The sequence below is a fragment of the Sceloporus occidentalis genome, unplaced genomic scaffold (genome assembly GCF_023333645.1).
Source record: "Sceloporus occidentalis isolate IW3139 unplaced genomic scaffold, rSceOcc1.0.p SCAF_118, whole genome shotgun sequence".
Classification (NCBI taxonomy): Eukaryota; Metazoa; Chordata; class Lepidosauria; order Squamata; family Phrynosomatidae; genus Sceloporus; species Sceloporus occidentalis.
In genome coordinates this window covers 1,452,998-1,478,349 of record NW_028317098.1, presented here as the reverse complement: position 1 = coordinate 1,478,349, position 25,352 = coordinate 1,452,998, and the positions used below count along the sequence as shown (strand labels likewise).

At 41.0% G+C, this 25,352-nt stretch overlaps 1 protein-coding gene across 2 annotated transcripts in view; it reads left to right on the top strand.

Moving 5' to 3' along the window:
- LOC149282341 (membrane-bound glycerophospholipid O-acyltransferase 2) overlaps nt 1-25,352 on the top strand; it is a 119,060-nt gene that overhangs the window by 74,438 nt on the left and 19,270 nt on the right. For both annotated transcript variants that reach the window (XM_089498319.1, XM_089498320.1), the window contains exons 4-7: nt 7,332-7,427; nt 11,376-11,431; nt 14,923-14,977; nt 15,939-16,122. In XM_089498319.1, coding sequence (XP_089354445.1) covers nt 7,332-7,427; nt 11,376-11,431; nt 14,923-14,977; nt 15,939-16,122 — 391 coding nt within the window. The remainder of the gene's footprint in view (nt 1-7,331; nt 7,428-11,375; nt 11,432-14,922; nt 14,978-15,938; nt 16,123-25,352) is intronic.

The window sequence follows — 25,352 nt, the reverse complement described above, 5'->3', positions numbered from 1 at the left end:
TCTCAACTGGCAATTGCTATATTTCTTTTGGAGGATGCACTGGAACAACAACAGATCTTGGGCATTTTGAGGAAGAAAATGTGTATCTGGAAGGGACAGTTCTTCTAAAAATAAGTCAGGGGAGGGAAGACTACTACTTCTACAGTGTTAACTCACCCATGGACCTTCTGAAATTCTCCCCATTTCAAGTCCACAGTTGACGTCATATAGAATACAGACTAGTCCAGGTCATATTATTGCCTTAAACATAAATGATCAATTTTCACTAGAAAGAAATGATATGTAGCATCTAACTCAAAGAAAATTCTGTTCATCAAGCAACATGGATTGTAGAGGATTGTAGAGTTCGGACTTCTACCACTTGGTAGTCTGTAATAATCAACAAAAAAGAACAACAACAAAACACCTCACCATTTTGGACTCTTAAAAGTGATAATGGAGTTGGCATTGTTCTGATGTCTGCAGGTGTCTGTAGATTGCATTATGTGGTTATGCCAGAAGGTCATACCCTGACTTGTTCCATAAAGCTAGTGACCACAGTTTCTTGGCTTTGACAAAATTGGAAAAACTGGTTAATTATAGAGGCTTCCTGGATATTCCTTTAAAGAAACTGCTTATGTGAGCAAAACTTTTATATCTGTTGGCTTATTATGTGAAGATATTATCCTCTTTCTAACCATGTGTATGTCTTCAAAACCTTGAAATTTCCAAGTCAAAAATACAGTGGATCCTCGGTATACGCGGGGGATCCGTTCCGGACCCCCCCACGTATACCAAAATCCGCGTATGCTCAAAGCACCATTCTGTCCAATGGCGGCGCGCGTGCACGTGCGCCACGATTGGACAGAAAAATCCTCTTCCTCTTTCCCCCTCCTTCCTACCTTCCCTCCCTCCTTCCCTCCCTCCCTCCCACCTAACTACCAACCTACAATTAACCTACCTTCCCTCCCTCCCTCCTTACCTGGGTCGCCGCGTCCTCGCTGCTGCTGCCGCCGCTGTAAGTGGCCCGGATGCAGCCTGGAGGTCTCTTGGCCTCCAGGAGCAGCACCCAGCCGTTTTGTGGCGGCGGAGGCCGAGGCCGCGAGGGAGAAGAGGCTTGGCCTTATCCTCCTCGCGGCCTCGGTCTCCGCCACCGCAAAATGGCGGGCTGCTGCTCCTGGAGGCCAAGGGGCCTCCAAGCTGCAGCCGGCTCTTTAAGAGAGGCGGCGACCAGGGAGGAGGAGGAGGCCAGGCCTTGTCCTCCAGGCTGCAGCCGGCTCTTCCTCAGCGGTGGCGACCTGGAGGACAAGGCCAGGCCCCTTTCTCCTGGTTGCCGCCGCCGAAGGAGAGCCGGCTGCGGCCTGGAGGTCCCTTGTCTTCCAGGCTGCAGCCGGCTCTTCCTTAGCAGCGGCAACCAGGGAGAACGGGGCCAGGCCTCGTCTTCCCTGGTCGCCGCCTCTCTTAAAGAGCCGGCTGCAGCTTAGAGGCCCCTTGGCCTCCAGGAGCAGCAGCCCGCCATTTTGCGGTGGCGGAGACCGAGGCCGCGAGGAGGACGAGGCCAAGCCTCTTCTCCCTCGCGGCCTCGGCCTCCACAAAACAGCTGGGTGCTGCTCCTGGAGGCCAAGAGACCTCCAGGCTGCATCCGGGCCATTTATAGCGGCGGCGGCGGCGGCGGCAGCAGCGAGGACGTGGCGGCGGCGGCGCGGCGACCCAGGTAAGGAGGGAGGGAGGGAAGGTAGGTTAGTTGTAGGTAGGTAGGAGGGAGGGAGGGAGGGAGGGAAGTTAGGAAGGAGGGGGAAAGAGGAGGGGAGGAGAGGAACAACTTCTGGGTTTGCCATGCGCGTATGCTCAAATACGTGTATGGCAAATCCGTGTATAGGGAGGATCGACTGTACATTACTGGGGCTTTTAAAGTTCGTGTTCTAATATTTTGATATTAGAACATGGTCCTAGTAAAATTGAAGGTATTAAAAATAACATGTTCCACCCACTGAAAATGAAGCTGGCATGCATACAGAATCCATGTTACACATACAAAAATGTTAAAACTTTGGAAACCCAAGCCCGGTACACACCACTGGTTTGCGGAGGCCTGGGGCAACCCTAGTTCGTGGTGGTGGCATGGACATGCGGCCCCATCTACATGGGGTGTGCGTCCATGACGTCACTTGTGCACCCCGATCAAATGCCGGTGCACAGAACAGACATCACCTTGCTGCTGGAGGTACCTATGGCGCCCTATCAGCGGCGTGAAATGGAGCTGCTATTCGGCACACGCATTGTTCCCATGGTAACCAAATGGCCGCGGGAACAATGCCAAGAAGGGCTGTGCGACCCCTTTCTCCCATGGCTCTGGCTGTCCCAGTGTCCGGGGACATGAAGCCCCAAGGACACTCCTTTTCTGCGTCACAGAGAAGTGGCATTTTTCCGCTTCTCCGTTGCCTGGAAAAATTCCGGATTGGGGCCACAGGGCTGCCAGTGAGGCTGCCCTGGCCCCAAGCTGGAGCGAAAAGGGGCAGGTGCAGTCTGCCCCAATGGGGCAGTCTGTATTGCACATATGTACCATAATTTGAAACACTTGGTATAATTTAAGTAAACACAGAACAATCTCTCAGTGTTTAATATAGTATTGCCCTGCATTTTTGAGGTTGCTTGATAGGTTTCGTTATAAGTATCTTAAATATTCCAAAGAAACAGGAGTGCCACAACATCTGATTGTTTTGACCCATACTCTGGTCACGTCAGTTGTGAAAGCAGGGAGGCAATCTTGAAGCATTCTATGGATGTAAAGGGCTACTGCCATTTCTCAAAGGTGGAAGAAATGTGTGGTGATAAGAGGTGATTTCCTGTTTCAAGGAATAGTAGAAGTGGTGTGTGGGACTGATAAAATGTCTTGACAAGACTGACAAGATCCATGAAACCCACCAGAGCAAATTATATGGTAAGATGTAGCCCTCAACATATTGCAAGGCTCTGAGGAGGAAGCTAAAGGACCTCATGGGCAAAGGTGGTTGTTTAATTGATCCATCTTGTTGAAGGACATGGTACAAAATGAGGGAAAAGAATATTACAAGTGAACAACTGGCTCTGCAAATGATGCCATTAAGAAAGATTTGGCTTCTTTGACCCTGGCCTACACTTTAATGAAGAAAACATTCTGGCACGAAATGGATTGCACCTCACAGCATCTGCAAAGAATGTATTTGCTAGGGGTTTTGCAAATTGGATCAGGAAGGCTTCAGATGGAGTTACATGGCAGAGGGAGACAGTATTTTAGAGAGCAATGATGACACCAAGTACTGGGGACAATAGTTTTAATAGTATGGGGGAATTGGACCAATAGTACAAGAGTCCAGCAGTAGGCAGAAAAAATTCAACAAAGAATTCTGAATCTTGCCAGTGACCCATGGTCTTAAATGTCTACGCTAATGTGCAGAGTGTGGGAAATAAGCAAGATGAACTTGAACTCTTAACTCAGGAAGCTAAATATGATTTAATAAGCCTCAAAGAAACCCCTTAGGATGAGCCTCATAATAGTAACAAAATAATGGAAGGATATAAACTACAAAACAAAATCCGTGGATACTTAAGTCCCGTTAAATACAATGGCATAGTAAAATGGTGTCCCTTATATAAAATGGAACAATCAAACTTTGCTATTTGGAATTCATACTTTTTTGGAAAATTTTCAAGCCATGGATGCTTGAATCTGTACATAAAAAATCAGTGGATAAGGAGGGCTGACTGTATTATAAATGAATTGATCAAATAGGAATGGTGGAAGAATAGCATTATATGTCAAAGATTTGTATACCTGTGAGAAGAGCCATGACTTCAAGATAATGGAAAACAGGGTGAAAGCATTTGGGTAAAAATTAAGCTGGAGGGAAAAAAACAGTGACCACATTGTGGGCATCAACTATACCTGGGGGCCCCCATCCCCGTCCAAGCTCAAGAATGGAGCTAGGTGTGTTTCGCTTTGAGAAGAAAAGACTGAGAATTGACATATTGAACTTTCAGTATTTGAAGGGATGCCATGTAGAAGATTCAGACAGGTTTTTTTCCTGCTGCTCTAGAGATGAGAACATGAACCAATGGATTAAGATTACAAGACAAGAGATTCCACTTAAACATTAGGAAGAACTTATTTACTGTGAGAACCGTTAGACAGTGGGATAGACTGCCTTGGAGGGTGGAGGTTTTCTTAAACAGAGATTAGATGGATGTCTTTTGGATGGATGCATTCACACATAACCATGCAGGTACACATAAATGCAGGTACACATGGAAGCATGTTCAGAACACCTATCACTGTGATGGCAAACCTATGGCATGTATGCCAGAGATGGCACACAACATCATTTCCCCTGGCACGTGGCAGGAGGAGGAGGAAGAGGTGCATGCCTGTTCCTCCTCCCTTCCAATCCTTCCCAGTTTATCAGGGATGCAAATAGCCTAACATTAACATTTGTAGTCTGAATGATCTAATAAAACTCCTGAAACCATTCTCATGCATGTTTCACATCTAGTTTCACAAGGCTACACCTGCTGGCACTATATACTTAGATTATTTAAAAAGCTAGATTTCTGTTGGAAAATAAACAAAATTTTAATATGGAATTAATTATCAACCTTTTATCTACACCTTTTTCACTTGTGTGGGAGCTATTAGTTAGCAAAATATGTTTTCTCAATGGTCGTGTTACTTGTCTCCAATGAAGTCACTGTCTTAGCTTTCTTGGGTCATTGTGCTACTCTGTTGCTTATTGTAACTAGAACACAACCCTAATTGGTTTGTTGTACGTATATGCTTCCAGAGCTTTCAAATATTAGCAGATAGCATAAAGCCACTTCCTTGTGACCTAGGGGTGAAATCATGTTAAAATTATCTGACCTTGTGAGTGTAGGCTGTCCAAGCATGTCTTGTATCTCATTGCATTTTGATTTGGTAGGTGACAAAATGTGTTTTCATCCACAAATTGGAACAGTTTATTGGTTGATATTTTAGGGGCATGCAAGCTGCCATGATTTCTGGCTACACATAGTAACTATTGCCCCATGGTAGCCATGGTAGCCACACAGTAACTGAGAAATTTCTTCAAGATCTTTATTTCTTGCTGCAGTATACTTTCCTAGAGTGGACAGTGTGTTGGTGGATAGCCTAAACATCCACAGAAACATGAGTGGGTGCTGTACCATTAAGTAGTGCTTGTAACTGGCTATTTCGCAGATGGGTCATTGTGGGTATAGAGCGGATCACCTCCCCTCAGAGCAGACAATGTGTCTCATTTTCAGCAGAACAGCTGCCACTGCCACTCTTGGGTTCGTGGCTTAGTGGTCAATCCTGGTCAATGGTTTTACTTTACATGTTCCAGAAATCTATACCAAAATAAGGCTGGACTGTTCAAACTGCATTCTGGTTACTCTGTAGTAGCTTTGTTGGTCAATAGTTCACCATGCTGCGCCTCTTCTAACATTAGACATACCTCCAAATCCCACCTGAAACCTGTGAGAAAAGAGGAAAAGGAGAAAGAAAGGAACCTACAAGGGATGGGAGCTGAGTGAAAACCAATCTGAACCCTGCGAGAGAAATACATTTTTCCACATGAGTCAGTAGAACACTGAATCTTGCAATGATTTTAGCTGAGAACATTGATTGTGGATTGGCTGATGCGTCACCCTCTGAGTCTACTATTTGTTGTTGTGTGCCTTCAAGTTGTTTCCAATTTGTAGAACCCCTAAGGCATGGAATTTTGGGGAGCTGAGAGTGTGTGACTCACCTAGGGTTGGTTTCCAGGGCCAAGTGTAGAATCAAACGATAGTTTCCAGAGTTGTAGTCTAACACTCAAGCCACTCTCCCACTCTGGCTCTCAGGCCTACTGTACAGAATCTTAATATTTTGCAAAGTGCTTACACGTTAAAATGTGACTACGTTGGCTTGAACAGTGGGGGGCAAAGTTGTACCATAATATAGCAGCCTCCTCATAAGAAAGAATTCCTTAGTGTACTATATGGGTAAAGTGCTTAGTTATAAAAAGGCTAACACTGCTACCTTGGCACAGTTGATAATCTTTGATAGTACTAATTTACTCTGAATGAACACAGTGACAATTGCTTCATTCATATCACACACAGCTTCTTTCCTCCTAAGATAATTGCAGAGCCTCATTAAAGCAAGATGAAGTAACCTAACTACGGCTGCAGTTCATATAAAGTGTGCTTTGCTATTCAAAATTTTTCATAAGTTAATAGAAGACTTAAATCAGACTAAGAAACCACAGTTGACTTCTAAAAGAGTGAAGTAGTTGGTATTTCTGTTATATTTAGGAAAAGGTTTAAATTTCAGAAGTCTTTAGGGTATCCAAAATGCAGCGAAAGATGCTTTGAAAAAGGAATTAGTTTTGTTTATATACCCAAGCCACTAAAACAATTAATAAATGTTTATAGTTTTTAAAAAGTAACTCTATGAAGTTCACCCTCTCAAAAGTAACTAACATGGGGGCTTTATAGTTGTTGTTTTTTAAAGCTGAATGCTGCAAGTGATACGAAGCACATTGATACCATAGCAGTAGAGTATGATGGTGCATGGAAAAATTATTTGGGGCAGGGCTGGAATTTCTAGACACCATGGCTAGTGGTCATGCTGGTTGGGGGATTCTGAGAGTTGTAATCTATCTGAAGGGTTAAACTTCCGGAGCAAATGTAGTGGAGGAGGCTCCCCCCCCCCCCCCCAGCCACCTTCAGGAATTGCTATTGAGAGAAATACAGCAAAGGAAAGAGGTTAAAGGAAAGAGAATATGATAATAAATATGTTTGTGAGAAATGATTTGTCAACTGTTCTCTCTACTGATAGTGTTCATGCATAACAACATAGAAATGTACTGCAAAATAAGTAAAATATCCAGTGGGAAAAGTTCAGACATGAAAGAAGGTTATGAAAAATGAAAGGGTTTGTAGTGTTAAATGTTGTAGTTATGGAATTGTGTACCTGTAATTGTAAACCTACACATTTGACATTGAGATGGTAGGCTAGGGTCTAAGTGGAGGTTGTTAGTGTAGAGAGAAATCACTCAGGGCAGAAACTCAGATACTCCTCTGAAGGTCTCAAAACAATAGGGTTGTTGCAGAAAATGCCTAACACAAACCTCCACTGTCATATGAGTAGACAGGAAGGCTATTTGATAAATATGAATGAAAGTACTCATTTAGGAAGAAACTGTCCTTCACATATGAGGGATATTCAGCCTATGCAATACTTTGAAGGTTACAGGCTATTATTCATTTTTAGTTTCTATGAACCCATGGTGATCTGGAGACATATAACTAAATTAACTTTTTTTTTTGTCTTTCAGATATTGTTTTGTTTTTGCTTTGGGATACCTCACTGTGTGCCAAATTTCTAGAGTCTATATCTTTGACTATGGACAATATTCTGCTGATTTTTCAGGGTAAGAACCAATATTTCCTGCATCCAATTATTCTTGTGCCCAAATATAGTACAGACCAATAAATGCTGAGTTAGATATATATTTCCTAGAGCTCTGTTGATGTCTGCATAATTCAGAAGTTCTTTGATCAGCATATATGTCTTTTAAACAGAGGTAGGCAAAACACACATGACAAAGTGCCTTGGTGCCATCACACCCATTTTAAATTTTATTATTTCATTGAAAAAACCACCCATATCTCCTGATGCTATGTGGGTTAATTTTGGGCTAACTGGCATCTCCTAACTTCTTTTAAGCCATTTTCTGTTCTTGATCCAGACTAGCCAGCTACTTAAATATGTGTGCATGTGCCTTCAAGTCACCTGTTGGCTTATGGCAACCCCATGAATTTCATAGGGTTTTCTTAGGCAAGAAATACTCAGATGTGGTTTTCTTCCTTCCTCTGAAATATAACTTAAATATGTGTACTCCTTATTCTCCTCATGCTGTTCTCTTCAGCCTTATTTTTCCTTCTCTTGGGGCAGGATGCTTTTTAAGGAGTCCTGGGTGGGAGGGCCACTTCAGATGGAATATCCATTCTTAACATTTTGTTCCTCTGAAAGAGCTTTGATCATGCACAAATCTTGAGTGGTTTTAAAGGTCCCTGTTCTTTTAATGAATTAATTTCTTCATGCCTATGAAGTATGCCAAATACCCAGAAACACCCCGCCTTGTCAGTGGGTGATATTATTTCACTGCTGTTTTCTGTGAGACAGGACTACCTATTAGAGGAAATTATTTATATTGTGAAAATATGTTCTTGTTTTTTTCTGTTCTGCCTTGTGTAATCAGGGAATGGCGTTCTCCTAGGTCCTCGTGGATCTTTTGTTATATTGCTTCCTTTGCTGTTATCATTACCCATGTGTCTGAAAGGCAGCAAACTGTATCTACTGTATGATGCAGAAGAACCAATATACTTCCTATAGGCAGGTAGTGGCAAAGACACTAATTACTTTTTATTGCTTTTAAAATAAGCTCAGTGCTTTATAGTCAGCTACAGTTTAATGTCTGCGGAACAAATATGTAATAGATTGTATAGGCTTAAAAAGCTGAAACAAAGTTGGCTTGTTTCATCATTCCCTGCTTGAAATCTGGTTTTTGTTTCCCCCCCTACTTGATTCCCTACTTGGAATTTGTTTTTTGTGAGGGTTTGGTGGGTAGAATACCTCTCTGCCTCCTAAACAATGGTAACTGCTTTACCCCTCTGTTGCCTTTTGAAATTTGGGGACTGTTTTTTTAAGTGTATTCTGTTATACTTGACATTTTTCTTATTTCAGTCTCCCCACTGAGATCTCTAAAATGTGTTTTTTGTGTGTGAGAAAGGAATGGGGCAAAGCAAGGAGAAGACAGGAACACTCACAGAAAAATGGACTCATGTAGCCATTTTATCTCTAGTGTATTAGTATGCTATTAAATATTAATACCATGTGCTGTTCACATGTATTGAGAACAAGCATGCATGTATCCTGTGTGTCTCTTTTCTCTTCCCTTATCTCTGTGTGAGAGAAAGTGGTCTGCATACTCCTATCCCTGTTTGTGACAAAGCATAGCCTAATGTTTTGTCCACATTCAAAGACTTTAGCTCCAACTAGAGGAGAACCACTGAATCAACAGAAATGTGTTAAGAAAACACCTACATAAATTGCATTCATTCAGAAGATATGCTCCCATTTGGGATTTATTGTTTGAATTCAGTCCAAGAAATAAGAAATTATAAGAAATAAATAATGGTTTGATTTTAATTTACCATGAAACTTCTGTTTGTCAGATTAGGTGAACTGTGGTTTGCTGAAAGGCAGGAATGGAAGCTCCTACCATGTATAGAATCATAGAATCATAGAGTTGGAAGAGACCACAAGGGCCATCTAGTCCAACCCCCTGCCATGCAGGAAATCCAGATCAAAGCATCCCCGACAGATGGCCATCCAGCCTCTGTTTGAAGGTTTGAAGACCTCCAAAGGAGGGAGACTCCACTACACTCCGAGGAAGCAGTCTGTTCCACTGTCGAACAGCCCTTACTGTCAGGAAGTTCCTCCTAATGTTGAGGTGGAATCTCTTTTCCTGCAGCTTGCATCCATTGCTCCGGGTCCTAGTCTCTGGAGCCGCAGAAAACAAGCTTGCTCCCTCCTCAATATGACATCCCTTCAAATATTTAAACAGGGCTATCATATCACCTCTTAACCTTCTTTTCTCCAGGCTAAACATCCCCAGCTCCCTAAGTCGTTCCTCATAGGGCATGGTTTCCAGACCTTTCACCATTTTAGTCGCCCTCCTTTGGACATGCTCCAGTTTCTCAATGTCCTTTTTGAATTGTGGCGCCCAGAACTGGACACAGTATTCCAGGTGGGGCCTGACCAGAGCAGAATATAGTGGCACTATTACTTCCCTTGATCTAGACACTATACTTCTATTGATGCAGCCTAAAATCGCATTGGCCTTGTTAGCTGCCGCATCGCACTGTTGACTCATGTTCAACTTGTGGTCTACTTGGACTCCTAGATCCCTTTCACATGTTGTCTCCTTAAGCCAGGTGTCCCCCATCCTATATCTGTGCATTTCATTTTTTCGCCCTAAGTGCAGTACCTTACATTTCTCCCTGTTGAAGTTCATTCTGTTAGCTGTGGCCCAGCTTTCTAGTCTATTCAGGTCATTTTGAATTTTGATCCTGTCCTTGTGTATAAGTCGACCTCATGTATAAGTCAAGGGCAGTTTTGGGGGCCAAAATCATAGATTTTTATATGACCCATGGCTAAGTCGAGGGTCAAACTCAGGGGTGTGTAACAAAGGATCTAAAGGGGGAAACAAAGCACCACTTCCCTCCCTACATCTCCCACTCTGGACCTCTCCCAAGGGTCATAGTCTCGGCATGGAAAATGGGAAAACAAACCTCAGCACGCACAGGCACTCTCTGTCTCTTCCCTTTACCAAAAGCATCTCCAAGGTTTTGCAAGCCCCCCTCTCTCTGCCCTTCACCCCCAGAATTTCCAAGTCTCATGGTTTGCAAAATGAGGTAGAAACCTCTCTCTCTCTCTGCCCTTCACCCCCAGGAATTACAAGGCTCATGGCTTGCAAAACAGGGTACAGAACCTTATCTCTTTCTGCCCTTCACACCCAGGATTTCCAAGGCTCATGGCTTGCAAAATGGGGTAGAACCCCCCTCTCTCTCTCTGCCCTTCACCCCCAGGTTTTCCAAGGCTCATGGCTTGCAAAATGGGGTAGAAAACTCTCTCTCTCTCTCTCTCTCTCTCTCTCTTGCTCTCTCTCTGCCCTTTACCCCCAGGAATTACAAGGCTCATGGCTTGCAAAATGGGGTACAGAACTTTCTCTCTCTCTGCCCTTCACCCTCAGGATTCCCAAGGCTTATGGCTTGCAAAAGGGGGTACAGAACTTTGTCTCTCTCTGCCCTTCACCCTCAGGATTCCCAAGGCTCATGGCTTGCAAAATGGGGTACAGACTTTTCTCGCTCTCTGCCCTTCATCACCAGGATTTCCAAGGCTTATGGCTTGCAAAATGGAGTACATGCCTGGGCATACTCTCTTTCTGTCCCTTGCCTCAACAGCTGTTTGTTAGCTCTGGCTGTGAGGGAAGGCTGAGGGATAACACACACACATACAGAGAGAGAGTGTGTGTGTAATCTAGTATAATATTTTTTTAAAAAAGATGTTAGGTTTAATAATATAAAATATAAATAATAAATTAATAATAATATAAAATAAAGAACTGAGTGTTAATATTGCTGGTAACCTACCTACGGAAGGGAATTCTAAGGAATATACAGTCTTGAAAAAACAAAGTAGTAGCAAAGAATTACTCTGTCACTTTATTATTTTCCTGTACAAGAGCAGTATTTTTAATGAGCTCTGAATTCCTTGTTTTGAAGTGCTCTTTTTTGTTCTCACTTTGTTATAGCCCAATGATGATAATTACACAGAAAATTACAAGCTTGGCATATGAAATTCATGACGGTAAGACTTTCTGGACCATTCCTCTTTTAATACCTTCTCTAAATGTCTGAAATATAAACGTGGTGGCTGTATCAGCATTTGTTTCTTATTTCCCTATTAAATTGGGAATGGGGCATTATACAACTATAAGTCAGCTTTATCTTGATGGAACATTACCTGGATGGAATATTTTATAGTACTTTACATTGTTTTTAATGACAGTCTGAACATAACGGAAAGAGATTGTTTATTCTCTGTATTCTAAGAATCATTCAGGTTAGATGAAGAGTCTTTGCATAAAAGGAGAATTGAAGCCACAAAGTTCAGGACAGCCAAGCTGTACTAATAAAATAGGTAGTTGTGATGATTCATGGACCAAGTATTCTCTTGATTTTACTTAGCTGTTCTGTGCCTTGTTTAGCAGTTCATAATTTTTATATAAAATATTTGTATTGCAATTCTGTGGTGATACATGAGGTTATGAGCTCATGTAAGTGTCTAGATTTTTTAAGCGGTAGTTATTACAACCAATCAATTTATAAAGCTGAACTTATAAAAATAAAATGTATTGAGATTAGGAAATTAAGTTCCTTGATTTGTAAATAAATAGGGAGCTAATGGCTGCCTTACCACGTAATGATAATGGTTTAGTGTTATGTGAGGAAGCTGTAGAACCCCTCATGCACACTTTATCCCTTTCTTACTTGTGTTAGATTGCTGTATACAGTACACTTGACTACAAGTCGGTGTCATGTATAAGTTGAGGGTACATTTTAGGGCCAAAATTGGGGGTTTTGGTATGACCCATGGATACGTTGACGGTAAAATATGATGGCCGCACCACTATTGGGTGCAGTGGGCTCAAATCAGCTCACAATTTAAAAGACCATTCAAATCAAATATGAGAGCTTGAGGAATTGGAAGGGGAGGATATACAAAATATTAGTAAAAAATAAATAAAACAGACTCACAAAAGGCAAGCGGAGTCCCCCCACAAAGTCCTCCTTTGTTCCCAGGTTCCATGCGTGAGCCCCAGGCCCATTGCTCCTGGACCCCCAAAAGTCCAGGAGCATAGAGTATGCTGATGCCACCTGCTGAAGCCTCCTTGGGCCTGTCTTTACATGAGGCTGGGAGGGGGCCTGGGCTTCTTTACAGGCTGGGCTACAATCTCAGCCCAGCGCCAGTGAGTGCGCAGTCAAGCTGCATAGTCTCTCCTCCTCAGCCATGTTGTTCACTTACATGTGGCCGGGGCTTTGGTGGGCAGGCATCATTGTCTCTGCTGAATCATCCTTTTCCTCCTCCATCGCGTCAGTCATTGGGACAATTGAACCCCCCAGGCCACTTGAAAGTGAACGACATAGTGGGGGGGGGGGGGAGACAAGGACGCCTGCCCACCACGTTGTCCTCCTTGTCTTCTGCAGTGTCATTCACCTTTGAGTGGTCTGGGGGTTTTGCCGAGTGGGTAGCCCTGTTACTCGAAGGTAAACGACATGGCAGGGGATGAGGAGGACAATGTGGTTGGTGGGTGTCCATGTCTCTTTCCCTGTCTTCCTCCTCCTCTGCCATGTTGTTCACCTTCGAGCGGACCAGAGGCTTTGCTGGGCAGGCGCCTGAGGAGGACAGAGAAAAGAGACAAGGCAACTTGCCCACTGCATTGTCCTCCTCGTCCTTTGCCATGTCTTTCACTTTTGAGTGGCAAGGCTGCCCGCCAGGCAAAGCCCCCAGACTGCTCGAAGGTGAATGATACGGCAAAGGAGGAGGAGGAGGAGGAAGACAGGGGAAAGAGGCAAGGATGCCTACCCACTGTGTTGTCCTCCTCATCCTCTGCCATGTCATTCATCTTTGAGCAACCTGGAAGCTTTGCCAGGCAGGCAGCCTTGCAGCTTGAAGGTGAAGAACATGGCAAAGGATGAGGAGGAGAACAATGTGGTAGGCAGGCTTCCGTGTATTTTTCCTCCTCCTCCTCATCCTCCTCCTCTGCTATGTTGTTCTTTAAAATGGCCTGGGGGCTTCCATTGTCCCAATGGCCAACGCGATGGAGAAAGGAGAGGAGGACTTGGCAAAGCCCCCGGCCACTTGTAAGTGAACAACGTGGCAGAGGAGGAGAGACTATGCAGCTCGGCTACATGCTTGCTGGTGCTGGGCCAAGATTGTAGCCTGGCCTGGAAAGAGGCCCAAGCTACCTCCCAGCCTCATGTAAAGACAGACCTAAGGGGGCCTCCTCAGGCAGTGGCAGCGTACTCTGGAGGACTTATGGGGCCCAGGAGCAATGGAAAGGAGGACTTTGTGGGGGGACTCTGCTTGTCTTTTTTTCTTGTTGTATTTTGCTTATCCTCCCCTCTCAATTCCTTCAAGCTCTCATATTTGATTTGCATCGGTCTTTTAAATTGTGAGCCACTTTGAGCCCTTGCACAGCCATTAGGGACAACAGAGCTTAAGGTCTCACTGTTTTGGGTATCCGTGGGGGAGGGAGGGGATCTAGAACTGTATTACCATATTACCCTGTGTATAAGTCTACCCAGGATTTTGGAGCTCATTTTGGGGCACAAATTTCTCGACTTATAGTTGGGTATATACGGTAATTGCAATTCTTTGTGTCATTAAGTTTGGTTAATATGAACCCGATTAATAAACAGTAGTTTGAATTTGGCATATTTCAATTCATTGTATGTTTGAATGTACCTTCAAGTCACCTGCCAACATATGGCAGCTCCATGTATTGCATAGGGCTTTCCTAGGCAAGGAACTATAGCCTACAGCACCTAGTATTCATTGGCAGTCTTCAATCCAAGTACTAACTAGACTTAACTCTGCCTAACTTTCAAGATCCAAAGGGTTCTGGTGCCTGGGGTATTTTGGCTCCTTCAGTTCATCGTAGTTAACATTAAAGCTGAATTTACCCAACCCAGGGGTAGGCAACCTTTTTGAGCCGGGGGCCAGGTTGCTGTCCCTCAAACAACTTGGGGGGGGGGGGAGCAAAAAAATAATAATTAAATAACTTTTTAAAAAATTAAATAAATAAATAAACCGGGACAAATGTAGGATAAAATTTACAAATGGAGGACACTTTTTTATAAAAAATCGAGGACACGCAAAAAAATTGCTGATTTTTTAAAAAATGTTAATATAAATGCATGTTTCGGAGGCTTCTATAGACAATTGCCCCCCTTGCCCGCCGCTTGCCCCCCTTGCCCGCCTCCTCCTGATAGGCCAAAGGCCCCACGCCCTCACGTGAGAGGCCAAAGGCTCTGGTGGCAATCGGCAGCAGGACCGGGCGGGGGCCAGTCCCAAGGCCTTGCCAGGCCACATCCGGCCCACGGGCCGCAGGTTGCCTACCCCTGACCCAACCCATCCACAGCTATAGCAGAGGGATAGGGAGAAATGCCTTAAGCAAATGATATGTTATTCACATAATGGTTAACTATGGCTTGGCTGTATGTCTGTACCAGCCCAGTGTGTTACACATCCATTTCTTTCCTTAATGTATTTCCATTTCTTTCCACCATCCACAGGAATGTTTAGAAAGGATGAGGAACTTACGACATCACAGCGATGCTTAGCTGTAAGGTAAGCTGTTCTTCAAACTGCCATTCAGCTCTTCAGCTTTCATCTCTCACTCAACCACTCTGCAGCTCAGCTGGAAGGAGACAGGATGACTGTGCACTGAGCAGCATCCCATTCATTTGAATACAATAGAAATCAAAACATCTTGAGTTGTTTGATCCCACAAAGATCAGTAAAGCATAAATATAGTTTAAATAAATTAGTTTGGATATAATATTAAAATTAATTTAATTCACTTTACCTTCAATATTTTTATATATTATTTAGGCAAATTACTATTCAAGGGTTGGTGAGTTTGAGTCAGATCTTCAGTTTCTCCTCTAAACCAGAACTCACGTGCCTTAATTGATCTCTTTTACCATATTGCACAGTATATCCATTTTGAGTACAGTTGGCCCTCCACATTTGCAGCTTTGACTTTTGCCTGTTTGATTATTTGTGGTTTTGATTAATATGTTCGTTCTAGGAATCTCTAAATTCTCCAGCACAATTCTGCTGAAAGGTGACCATAGACTTGTGTTGGAGAACCTAGAAGGTCCTAGAGAAAGCACTTCTCTAGGCATTTGTGGGTCCTCCAGCATGATTCTATGATCAACTTCTGGCAGATGTCAACCATAGAGTTGCACTCGGGGACTTGGAGATTCCTAGAGAGGTGTTCTCTTAGGTAAAAAGATTAGAGGGTTTTTTATTTGCAGTTGTCCCACATTCACGGGGGTCCTTCACCGCTAATCCCAGCAAATGTGGAGGGACCACTGTACATACGAGTCTGTAGAGAATTGATGGCAGCATGGAAATTTACACCCTGTGTTTACTTGTGAACACAGGAATCACAGTCTTAGTTTGTTATTTATTTAATATCAGCTAGGCCTTTATCCCACAGTGGGATATTAGTATTATTTTTGTACTACAGATTTCTTTTAAAACCTAAGTGAAATCTCACCAATTGCTTATCTTTGAATTACAGACGCATGCCAAGTCTACTGGAATATTTAAGTTACAACTGTAATTTCATGGGTATCCTGGCAGGCCCGTTATGCTCTTATAAAGACTATATTACTTTCATTGAAGGCAGATCATACCAACTGACACAGTCTGAAGCAAATGGGAAAGAAGAGATAAAATATGAACAAACAGAGCCTTCTCCAAATGTAAGATCTATGACTTTTGCAGTGTTCCTATATCTGTTGTCATTGCATGTGAAGGCTGGTATGCATTACTTGTTTCTTACAGGCATAACTCTCAGGCTGTATGTGGACCATGAATAGTGATATTCATGAATGGTATAGTTCTATCTTCATTTTTTAAAAAAGGATTACCTCTGCCTAAAGGTAGATATTCTCCATAGATACTCATTTCTGGACCTTGTGAACTGTAGAGGTTTTGGGATTGGCATCCCTATAATCCCGTTTGGTGCTGATCAAGATAACATGACAGGACATTGGTGTCGATGGCCCCTGTAGACGCATTTAGCTCTATGATTCTAAAACTCTTTTTCTATAATAAATGCTTTTTATATCATTTTAAATTTTGATGTGATTTAACTTGCTTGAAATCAACACTCCCTTGGTTTCCTACTCTATCTATCTATCTATCTATCTATCTATCTATCTATCTATCTATCTATATATATTTGCCATTCCCAGTCTCATCAAGTAATTCTATACACATTTTCTAAAAAATAAATTCTATCCCCTTCTATTGAACTTTATTCCAGGTAAATGTGCATATAATTACAGCCTTAGTTTGGCTTTCACTGGAGAATCAAATGTACATTTTATTGATTTCAGAGATTGTAAGTCTCTATCCGATTTTTACAGAATAAAACCAGTGAAACATTTTACATTTCTCTGTGATTACTTTAGCTGTTCGTTGAAAGGTTCCATCTCTTTGTATGTGTTTCTGCACATACACATTAAAACCAGTTTGATTAGCCTGAATGTTTTCCATGAATATACACGGTCCTATGTTACATTAAGTCAGAAAAGATCTTTGAGAGAGAGATTCAGTTCCTAATACAATCAAACATCATGAGCTGGGCGATTTATATTCTTACACAGATAATCATGAGCTTTAGGTATTATTAGTATTACTGACACACCTCATTCCTGAATAATGAAGAAGAACTACTGCAAACATGCTGCTTTTCAGTGTGCAAAATAGTCGCTTGTTGCAGAACAAGTTTACTCAGAAGTAGCTCCCATTGTATACACTGGAGTTTGCTTTCCATTAAGTGTGTGTAAGATTCTGATCATAAAGCACTAATACACTTGATGTCTTGTTGCTTTGAGTATGGCTTTTAAAAAGTAAGAACCATGTACCTGGCACACTCTCAAGGCTAGTTTAAATTTAAGTTCTAAGTTTAAATTTTGAGCACTCCATCACTTCATTTCCCGCTATAGATATAAAACATTTTTAAAAATAAAAATGGTAAAACTTTAAGGAATGAAACTACTGTGATAATCTTGGATCAATATGCTATTTGCTGCTTCTTTGGCTAGTGCATCTTTCCCCACCAAGTTGATCTTTGTTTGGAGCATGGAAACAGTTTTTTGTCTCTTTATTTCCCACTTTCAAATATGAATTTGCCTGATAAGCTTGGGAAAGTTTGGTTCTCAACACAGGCAGCATCCACACCACAGAAATAATCTAGGTTGACAACACTTTAACTGCCATGGTTCAATGTTATGAAATTCCGGGATTTGTAGTTTGTTGTGGCACCAAAACTCTCTGACAAAGAATCCTAAGTATCTCACAAAATTACAAATCCTAGAAATCCATAGCATTGAGCCATGGAAGTTAAAGCGGTGTCAGACTGCTTTATTTCTGCAGTATGGATGCAGCTGCAGAAAGAACACTTACAACTTTATTAATTGTAAACAAAAATGAGCAGCTGATGTGTCAATATACAGTCATCCCTCCACATTCGCAGGGGGTGGGGCAAAGGATTCCCATGAATGTGCAAAAATCGTAAATAACCCCCCCCCCCCCCCAGTTAAAGGACGTGAGGGTGCTAGAAGCTGAAAGCACCCTGGGCAAGTTACAGGGCAACTGAGAGGGGTTGCACACTTGCTCCTTGGAGGCACTGCATGCAAGTCCCTCGGCTTCCTTCCAATGCCTCAGAGAGCTCAAGCAAGCTCTCTTGAAGCATTGGAGGAAGGGAGAGAGAAGCACGTGTGTGATTTCCTCTAAATCAAGGCACACAGCTTCTTGTTCTTATTGGAAGGCAGGGCTGGGGTATTTCTGCAGTTTTCTCCCCAAAATGTTCAGAACATCTGATCTGACAAAATAGCAGGTGGAGGGAAACCATGTTTTTGAAGAGGATATGATCTGTGAAAGGTGCGGGGAGAGCAAAATTCATCTGGCCCAACAAAAATTGCCCAATTGCCCAATTCTGTTAAAAAGCATGGGAGGAGAAGCGGGTGCAGCTTTACTTAACAAAGTTTAATATCTGCTCTTTCTTGCCCATAGTGGGAGTCTTGTCTTCACCCCACTTGCCATGAGAGTAAAAAGTCACATAAAAAAAATTATGCACATTCCATCAATTTAGTTGGTTTATTTTAGTTGGGAGTAGCAATGGGAATTGCCTTGAGTTTGACCATTCACTGTTGTTTCTGCACTGTTGTTTCAGTTTTGCAAACTTGTGAAAGCATTTGTTGTTATTTGCTGGCAAGTTGACTTCACATTTTGACATTCCTATGAAAGAGTGACCGCTAAGAGACCTTATTATTAACAGCCTTGTTCAGGCTTTGCAGTTTTGGGACATTGGCTTCCTTGATCATATCTAGCAGGCCCATAATGCTATTTTCCTTTTTTTCCTACTGCCTTCACCTTTACTGAACAGTATTTTCATTTTGAATGAGTCGTGTCTTCTCATGGTGTTTGAAGTATGATAGCTTTCATTTAATCAGTTTGGTTTATAGTGAGAAAGGAGTGAGTGGGACGAAAAGACATTGAAAGATGAATTTACTGGTGCCAGACCTTAGGAGTTCAACTAATTCATAACAGCCGAGGGTTTTCTGAAGTTCAGAACTTCATTTTCAGTACCCACTCCCCACTAGAAATTGTTTTCTATTCCTAATTTAGACACGCATAGTTGACAGAGAGTTTATTTTTTTATATCCATGAACTTGCTAGAAAGCTCTTGTTTCATACCACAAGGCCTAGAAATGATGATCTATAAGGAATACTACCTTCAAAATATCAACTCAGTGTTCTCTCTACAGGTAAGTTTTCTTTATTGTATTGCTCACATGCTCGACACTTTTGCTGCATTAGCTTTCCAATATTATTTAAAAGACAATCTGTGTAATGTTCATGATACTTTACACTTCCTAACTGGTGTTAAGAGAAATCTGGCTGCATTATACAACACCAGTAAATACTGTGCGCTTTATGGGAAATAATGTGAATGGTGTAACACTTTTGCCCTCCCTTCCTGCATTTGCTGTATCAAGTTGCTATTTCAACTTGCTTTCTTACGAAAAGAATTGCAACTTCTGCCTTGTCATCTTGCTAAATGCTTAAGAGGATGGGTTTTTTTGGCTGAATTTGCCTCCTTTTTTTTTTAAAAGAACAACAATACTGCATCATTATGTTAAGCATAACTTTCTTGGGTAATGAGGATCAGCAAATGTGAAGCTCCAGATGAAAGAACTGTGGTTTGCCCAACCTAATATGATTATTTTGTGTTTGAATTTAATTTCTATAACATAAAATAACAGCCCCCTTTCCTTCTGTTAACTTCATTAGGTGCATGATATCAGCTTAATGTAAGAATTTCTACCGTGCTAATTGCATGTTAACTGAATCTAGTCAACATTTTCAAGTGATTTATTTCATATCTCCCTCCTATTATGCCTTTTTACAAGCTATCATTTGTTGGTGTTCAGTGGTGTCAACAGTCTCAAATTAATGTCTATCTTCGTAAGTTTCTTTTTCTTATAGCTTTTAGCTACCCTCATATTTCCATGTTCCTGTAGAACAAATCCCTTTGCTTCTGGCTTCTTAGAAATACTGTAGCTTTTGAACCCCTTGTTAATTGCCTGCAGTATATGCATAACTCAGTATGTGGAAAACCCAAATGTCACCAGTTTTGTTTCAGCTCGGAAGCTTTAATGAATGAACTTATAACTTAAGAAGCTGTCAAGCAAGCATCAAAATGAATGTATTCCAACAGGGGTCCTAAAGTAAAGTGTTAATCATCTAAGGAGATCAGTCACTGTCTTTCCATTGATGTTTAAGCATAAGATACAAAGACACAATTTAATAATTTCTGTAACAAATGTTATTTTAAAAAAGTTATATGGTGTACAGTTGTGTAGAACAACCATAGCGCAGAGAAGTATGGCTGTAACTGTGACAGTAGGCAGCAGTATCATGTGCCTTCAGACCATGGCCCAGGAACAAGATATTTAGTGTGAAGACCATGTTTTCTCCATCAAGAACTCTGCTTTAAATTTCAGCCCAGCTATGATTTTGCTATCAAATAGCAAAATAGAAGAAGCTCTTTGTATGTGTGCATGCCTTCATGTCACCTGTCTACTTACGGTGATCCCATGAAGTTAATAGCGTTTTCTAGACAAGATACACTCAGTAGTGGTTTTGCTGGTTCCTTCCTCTGAAATATCATCTACAGTGCTTGGTGTTCATTGTTGGTCTCCCCTCCATGTACCAACCATAGCTGACCCTGCTTAGCTTCCAAGATCAGACAGAAGTTAAGCTGTGAAAGAATAAAAATACTATACAGATTGAGTCTTCCTTATCCATAATGTTTGGGACCACAAGTGACCCCAAAAATCTGATTTATATTTATTTATTTATGGATTTTGGAATATTTGCATATACATAAGGAGATATCTTGGAGAGAGGACCCAGATCTAACATGAAGTTCATTTCTATTTCATATACACCTTATTTATACACATAGCTTGAAGGTAATTTTATACATATTTAATAATTTTGTGCATGAAACAAAGTTTCTGTACACTGAACTGTCAGAAAGCAAAGGTGTCAACTATTTCAGCCATCTATATGGACAATTTTGGATTTTGGAGTATTTCAGATTTCGGAATTTCAGATATTCAGCCTGTATAATGAAATTATAGTATAGGCCTTCCTTACAGGACTGTTTTACTGAAATAATGTATGTGAACTACATTTTAAGTAATTGTTATTATAATCATCATTGTTAATCTTACTAACAAGTAAGACTCTAATAATTACTTGATCAACACCATCCAGTGAGCTAAATAGGGATCTGCTGTTATGTGTGCCTGCCTACAATGGGCCCAGTAAACAGCAGCTGTCTCCAGGATCCCTTACTGGACATTTATGGACAAAAAAGAGAGAAAAGAGAGCAGATAAGCCTGTTTCACCAGCTATGTCCAGGCAGTTAAAAAAACAACTAGGTTTGTAAGTTTGGCCACCAATATATAAATCATAAGAAATATGGAGGCTCATGGAAGAAAATGCCTTTAAGTGGTCTTTCTTAGGGTTATAATGGTGATCTCTTTTAGGGTCATACTTACTTATTTTAAAAAAATGATAAATTAAAAAAAAACAACCTTGATTCTGCCATTTTATATAAGGCACTCCATTTTAGTATACCATTGTATTTAGTGGGACCTGAGCATCCACTGATTTTGGTATCTATGGGGGTCCTGGAACCAAACCCTAGAGGTACCAAGGACCTACTGTATATGTACAAAAATATATTATCGGCAAGTCTGGTGCTTATATACCATGCACGATAGCTAACATCAATTAAAACTAATAATAAAATAAACTAAAACTCCAAAACAAGAACAATAATGTCATAAAAATGTGTGGGTTCAACAGATATAGCAAGACATAAACAACTTCTTAAGCAAGAAAGTCTTTGCCATAAGGCAAAATTGTGTCAAAGATGGTTTCAGCCTAGATTCCCTGGCCAAGGAATTCCACAAATTTGCTTTTGACAACCGAGAAGGCTCTTTCTCTTCTTCTACCAGTCATGTGCACGTCACTGTAATTAGGATTCAGGAAAGCACTCTTTATAAGATGTGTACAGGCTGGTGTTGGAGGAAATAGTGCTGAAGGTCTCCCAGACCTAAACCACTTAGGACTTCCTCACAAAAACTTTGAAATGTGCTCCCAAACAAATTGGCAACTAGTATTGCGCTGGCAGGATAGGTGTTACTTGACATACTGCATTAAATGGCATGGTACCTAAAATGAATTTTTCTATATATAATGTTCTAGTGTTTTATTTGATTATTTTATTGGTTTACACATGGATAAAATTTATATTAATGGGTGAATTCATAATTATAGTGTAGGTATAAATTATCTGGGGTTTTTTCTCATTTGGGAACTATTTTAGTAATGTATTATTCTGAGGAAGTAAGGATTGCTGAGCAGCAATTTTTACACCACATGAAGTTGTCAAATGTGGGAAAGAGGTTTTCTATACTTCCTTTTCCTCTCAAGTGTGCACATAAAACCATTCAATAAATTAGTTATCCCCAAGTACTGAGAATTCCATACTTCCAGAAACAATCAGACAAAAAATTAATGTCAAAGGAATTTCATAACAAAGACATGAAACGCTAGAACAGGAGAGGGTAAATTCTTAACTATTTAAAAGAGAACATGTCACAGGGTATTCTTAAACATATCTGACAGGAGACAAATCATGCGCCATTTTCAACCTTCTCTCCTCTCAATATAAAACCAGTCTTAACTTGATAAGGAAAGGCTATGAACCAAGACAATACAGGAGTCTGACAACTCCATAAATAATAAAATCCTTTCAGCATTCTAAATGAACTAAGAATAGTACATTTCAGGTTCTGTATGTGCTCCTCAGAGCAAAACTTCAATGATCACAACATCCTTCTAAAATTTATTAAACTTCATGCCTAGTGATAAAATGAAATTTAATGGTTTTAAATGTGATTTAGAAAGGAAACAAAGCAGAAAATTCATATTAAGCATTACTTATGTTGACAAATGTAGTTTAATAATTCTTAAAATGTAGAGAAGTGGTTTTAATACCTAGTGAATCAGGATTTTTGATTTAATAGTGAATATTTACTCAAGCTTTTAAAAATAACTTTCATAAAACAGATAGCAGTAGTATTTCTGTATTCAAAATAAGAGGTATGAGTTTAAATCAGACTTTGTAGGGTGGAATAAAAGTCAGCTTTGCCTGGGCACCCTCAGGGGAATAGGCTGCGGATCAGAACATTAGACTCCTACAAGACGTCTACGTGTTCTCCAGAGAGCAGACTTTTGTCTTTGATAATCTAGGCCATATTTTCTCTGTCACAGTTATCGTTGTGAAGCAGAGTTTGGTACAAAACATATTAGGAATTGTGATGGCACGTATGGCTGTAACTGACAAAATAAAGCTTATTAACATCTTTGGCTGCCTTCTGCCTTTTGCTCAGATAAATTAAAAATGCCTAACTAAGCAATTCCCCCCCCCCCCCAGTAAACAATTAATATACTGCAGAGCTGAGAATGCAGTCCATAGAAAGAATACAGTTGGAAGATGAGATGAAAGTGCAAAGCATAAGAAACAGTGCAGAACAGTAAAAATCAGTGTTCTTTTAATATATTGCAGTGGCTAGATAAACATAGTACAAACCATAGTGGCTCAATTATTTTTTGAATAGCTACTAGTACACCTACTATAAGAAATGGGAAATTGAGAACATAAATTAGAATAATATGACACTGTTGTCTTTATTATTTTATGCTCTAAGAATAGGCATAGTTCAGGTAGTATAGGTTACTCTATGAGCTCTCTCTGCTTTATACAAGGCCCTGTTTATTGCATGCGCCCACTCCTGTGCTCTCAAGCTCCAGCAACAGAGTCAGACCATGCCTGAAGCAATTCTACTCGTCCAGTCTTCTTTTCCATGAAAGAAAGCTGCAGCAGGGCAAGGTCAGGGAAGAGGAGATAAATGAAGGTGGGGAATCTGAGGAAATGAGTGACACTTTAAATCAAAACAGTAGCTGATGTGTCAAACATATATGCAAATACACTCCCCCAATCTATCACACAGTACATAATTTTAGAAGGCAGAAAGAGAAAATTCCAGAAAACCCCACATAATCTGCAGATTGGTGTGAAAGCAGCATTTGTAATATGTGTGGAGTGGGGGGCAGGGGGACTCTATTCACTGCAAGTATGAATAGGGTGTTTTGTTTAAATGGACCAATAGCTGTTAATGTTCTTTTTAGTAAGGACTCTGTTAAATTGGAAACAGTTGCATATCATTCAACAAATTGGTATATCAGAATATTGTGCTTTGTTTATTTGGTTTTCTTTGGAGGCTTAATGCAGTCATATAGGATTCCAAGTACAAATGCCTTAAAATGTTTTACCTTTTGTGTGATATGCCTCATGTGTAATTCACAAGCTTACAAACATTTTTAAAGCCTATAGGTAGGTCACTGACCAGGCAAGGAAATGCATCCTGTTTCCTGACAGACATTTATATCAAGACACTGATCTCAGCTGTAATCAATAAAACACAACCCACCTACCCCCAGCAATTGCAGCAGTGACGGTCCCTATAAACCAGGATTGGGTAACTGTGGAAGGTTAGGAGGTTGCATTAGCCACCTAGGAGACCTTGGAGGGCCACACTTGCTGCCACAAAAAGAGCCCCAAATGCATTTAGGAGTTATGCGGGCATTTCCACCATGTTTTGGGTTTCAGAAAGGCCTTTCTTGTGCCTAAACTGGTCCAGGAAGTCTGGAAAATGTGAAATACATCCCACATTCCCTAATTGATATTTTGGAGATTTTCAGGACCAAAGGTTGAGGGGGGGGGATTTTTGCCTCTGCCATGGTGGAAATGCCCTTATAGAGTATATTTGGGGGCATTCCAATGCAAAACTCTTTTGGGTGTGGGTGTGTGTGTGTGCATTTTTTATTTTATTTTATTTTATTTTATTTTGGATCTCCAGAGGCCACAAAAATAGCTCTGGGAGTTCAACCCATAGGTCACGCTTTGCCCGCCCCTGTTATAAACCAATCCCTGTTAGAACTCTTCCTTATTTCCTACTCAGATGGGACCCATAGTCTTGTGCCTTGATAATAGTAATCCAGGAGAAATGAAATAAAGAAAGCAGAATGATTACACTAGCACAAAAGACCACAGGCCAGTGCTGTGTTGGTGAGTAGAAGCAAGCCATAGGGTTATAGAGTCCTCCACCTTCTCTCTGCTGACATTTTTGCAAAGAGATTGGAAGTTTTTGCTTCTGCACTCAGATAACAGCAGTCAACTTTTTTATTTCCAAAATCTGGATAAATTAATTAGTGTAAATCATGGTTTAAATAATCAAGTCATCTTCATATTTTGGTTAATGAACCTGACTTGTTTCCT